The sequence below is a fragment of the Lucilia sericata genome, unplaced genomic scaffold (genome assembly GCF_015586225.1).
Source record: "Lucilia sericata isolate MDLA Ls3-8-SP2 unplaced genomic scaffold, ASM1558622v1 Contig002756F_arrow, whole genome shotgun sequence".
NCBI classification, from domain to species: domain Eukaryota; kingdom Metazoa; phylum Arthropoda; class Insecta; order Diptera; family Calliphoridae; genus Lucilia; species Lucilia sericata.
Window position 1 is genome coordinate 29,480 of NW_023996469.1, and position 3,016 is coordinate 32,495.

At 33.9% G+C, this 3,016-nt stretch overlaps 1 protein-coding gene across 1 annotated transcript; it reads left to right on the top strand.

Moving 5' to 3' along the window:
• The first annotated feature begins 244 nt into the window (after positions 1–244).
• Positions 245–1,442, top strand: LOC119614280 (probable fatty acid-binding protein). Its single transcript, XM_037970421.1, has 2 exons — positions 245–988; positions 1,102–1,442. Exon 1 carries the CDS (start codon positions 367–369, stop codon positions 817–819), a length of 453 nt encoding a protein of 150 aa, XP_037826349.1. The 5' UTR covers positions 245–366; the 3' UTR covers positions 820–988; positions 1,102–1,442.
• The last annotated feature ends 1,574 nt before the right edge of the window (positions 1,443–3,016 follow it).

The following is a 3,016-nucleotide window of genomic DNA, read 5'->3' on the forward strand; positions in this document are numbered from 1 at the left end:
AAGAAATACATTGAGAAAGTATTGATATTTAGGTGTCCCTCACAAAATCAAAATGTTTTGATTTTTGTAAAAACAAACCGCAAGAATTTGCACAAACACGAAACACCTTCATGCACTACACAACAGGCTTGCACAAACGTAAAATATTGGTATGTTTGTCAAGCCGCTTGTGTCGTCTATTTGGCCCTTTACTATCGATTAGCTTTGAAATAAAATAATACTTGATTAAAGATGTCAATAAAAATATAATTTTTTTGTTATTTTATTTTAAAATTTTATAAAAATCTATCATAAAAATTAATCAAAATTTCCTAATCGAAAAATTTTTGGGTCAGTCTTCCTCTAAACTCCCTGGTATTACCTAAAATGATAGATAATTTTCTTGGACAAAAATACATACTAAAGAAAAGTGAAAATTTCGATGCTTACATGAAAGAATTGGGTGTTGGTTTGACCCTACGCAAGATGGGCAACACTTTAGTATCCCAATGTGAATTGCAGCGAAATGACGATAATATCTATACATTTACCCTAGAAACTCCTTATCATAGCTGCAGTATCAATTTTGAAATGAATAAAGAATTTACCGAGATAACTTTGGATAATCGTGTGGTAAAAACAATTTGTCATTTAGAAGATAATGTTTTCGTACAAAAACAGCAAGCAGAGGGCTTGAAAGCAACTAAAATTATACGAGAATACACAGACAATGAACTTACAACAACTCTTACTGTGGGTGATGTAAAGGCGGTACGAATTTATGGTATTTTAGAGGAATCAGAAGAATCTGAGGAGTCTGAGGATACTGATAGTGAATGAATACAATTAAAAATTTCAATACTAAATAATTTGGAAAACACTAAATTTAGCCGAAAAATCGAAAGGTGTATGATTAATATTGAGGACTATTTCAATACTAAATAATTTGGAAGATAGTAAATATAGCCGACAATTGGAAATACATTGCATTTCAAATAAAAAACTTGTCGTAAGTATTGCAATTTGCTACTATACAAAAATAATTTTCCTCAGAATAACAAAGTAACTATTTCTCCTTAAAATGTCCTTTTACACTCAAACACTTTTTCAACTGCAATTAAGTCTACTCATAGAAAGAGACATCCTTATGAATGTATTCAACTAAATAAAATGAAAATATGTAACAAAAAAATTCATTTGTATATAAAATACCAACACATTGAACGAAATTGCATCCTTTATGGCTTTTAAAGACTTTCCGGCGCATTGCAGTGGTGTGCCAGTCAGTTATTCGTTAAAACTATTTCTTTATAATATGTATTTAGTTTAATATAAGTGCACGGCATTTTCCAGCACACAATCACGTAAATTTTAATGTTTAAAAGCTTTTACTATATGTATTCATTGTAGTAGTAGTCCCTATTGACGCTGTCATGATGGTTTATGTCATCGCAGTTGTAATAATTTACACAGAAAATAATTATGAATATATTGTTGAAAAGCTTATATATATAAAAATGAATGTGTGTTTATTTGTTTGTGGGTTTGTTTGTTTGAAGTCTATAGACGGCTAAACGGCTGGACCAATTTTCCTGTATATCTGGAAGGAACTATAGGCTACTTTTTATTTTAAAATTTCAAGTAGGCGAGTCATATATCTTGGAAACTGGTACAATTAGAGTTCTCAAATTTTGCACGGACAACTTTGACATCCATAAGAATATTTTTTGACAAAATGGACGGAATGACTATAGTGGACGTGGCACCTTCCATATTAAGAAAATATTAAATCAGTATATCTCGGAAAGTGTAACAGTTAGAGCCCTCAAATTTGGTCGGAGCCAAATAAGTCTCAATGTGATTAGTTAGGACAAAAAGTGGGCGGACTAGCAGCAGGGGCGTGGTACCTCCTTAATTAAATACACAAATTCGTTGATCTTGGAAACTATTAGAGTTAAAAGCTTTCAATTTTGCAAGAAGAACTTTAGCATCCATGGAAATATTTTGGGTAATAAATTGGCGGACTACCAATGAGGGGAGCGGCACCTCCCATATGAATTAAATACAACAAAATATTTTATCTAAGAAACTAATAGAACTAGATTCCTAAAATTTTGCAAAAGGGACTTTCATATTCATCTGAACATTTTGGGGGAAAAAAGCGGTCTTTCATCAGGGGGTGGCTTGGAACCCCCATATGAATCATATAGAAACATTTGTATATCTGAGATACTGTAGAAGCTAGAATCTTCAAATTTTACATGAAGAACTTTGACATTTAGAGAAATATTGGCGGACTTTCAATGGGGGGATTGGTCCCTCACATATTAATTAAATTCGGAAAAATTGGCGAAGCACACTAGGTATAGCTAGTTGGAAATACAAACATAAGTATAATGCATATATGTATATATTGTACATTAGGGTGTCCCGTGGACCATTTATTGTAGGAATACCAACAACTGTAGTTAATGTCGAAGTGCTTTACGTGAACACCTGTCGTGTTTGGCCTATTTCATGGTGGTATTTTTCAACCTCTAGCTGAACTTTTGCAATGACTGTTCTGCAATGAATGTTCTGTCCCTGCAAACATTCTCATCATCTAAAGACCCACCCTCAGTGCATTCCTGGACCTCTTAAAGTCGCCCAACCACACAACTGTTGGCAACAGCGCCTAGGGGACGTAATTGGTAGTCCGAAACACGGATCTATATATAATTAGCCAGACTTATTTGAATGGCCTACCATGTGATAAGTTGAGCATGAAGGAAAATCGCCGATAAATTAAAGATTAAGGTATTACAGCTTCACAACGTCTCAACCAATTTCACCAACATTTCAACCGTAACTCCTTCTGTCATTCCGACATATCCACAGATACAACTCAAGATGCCTCTCGTCCATCAGATACAAGTATCCGAATGCATACCTTTTTACCTTTAATCCAGTCCATCAGTAGCTCTGAACACTATACTGCACATCCTACCTATAGATCTTCATATAAAGGCCACACCTATCTGAAACTCAGTGAGGCTTA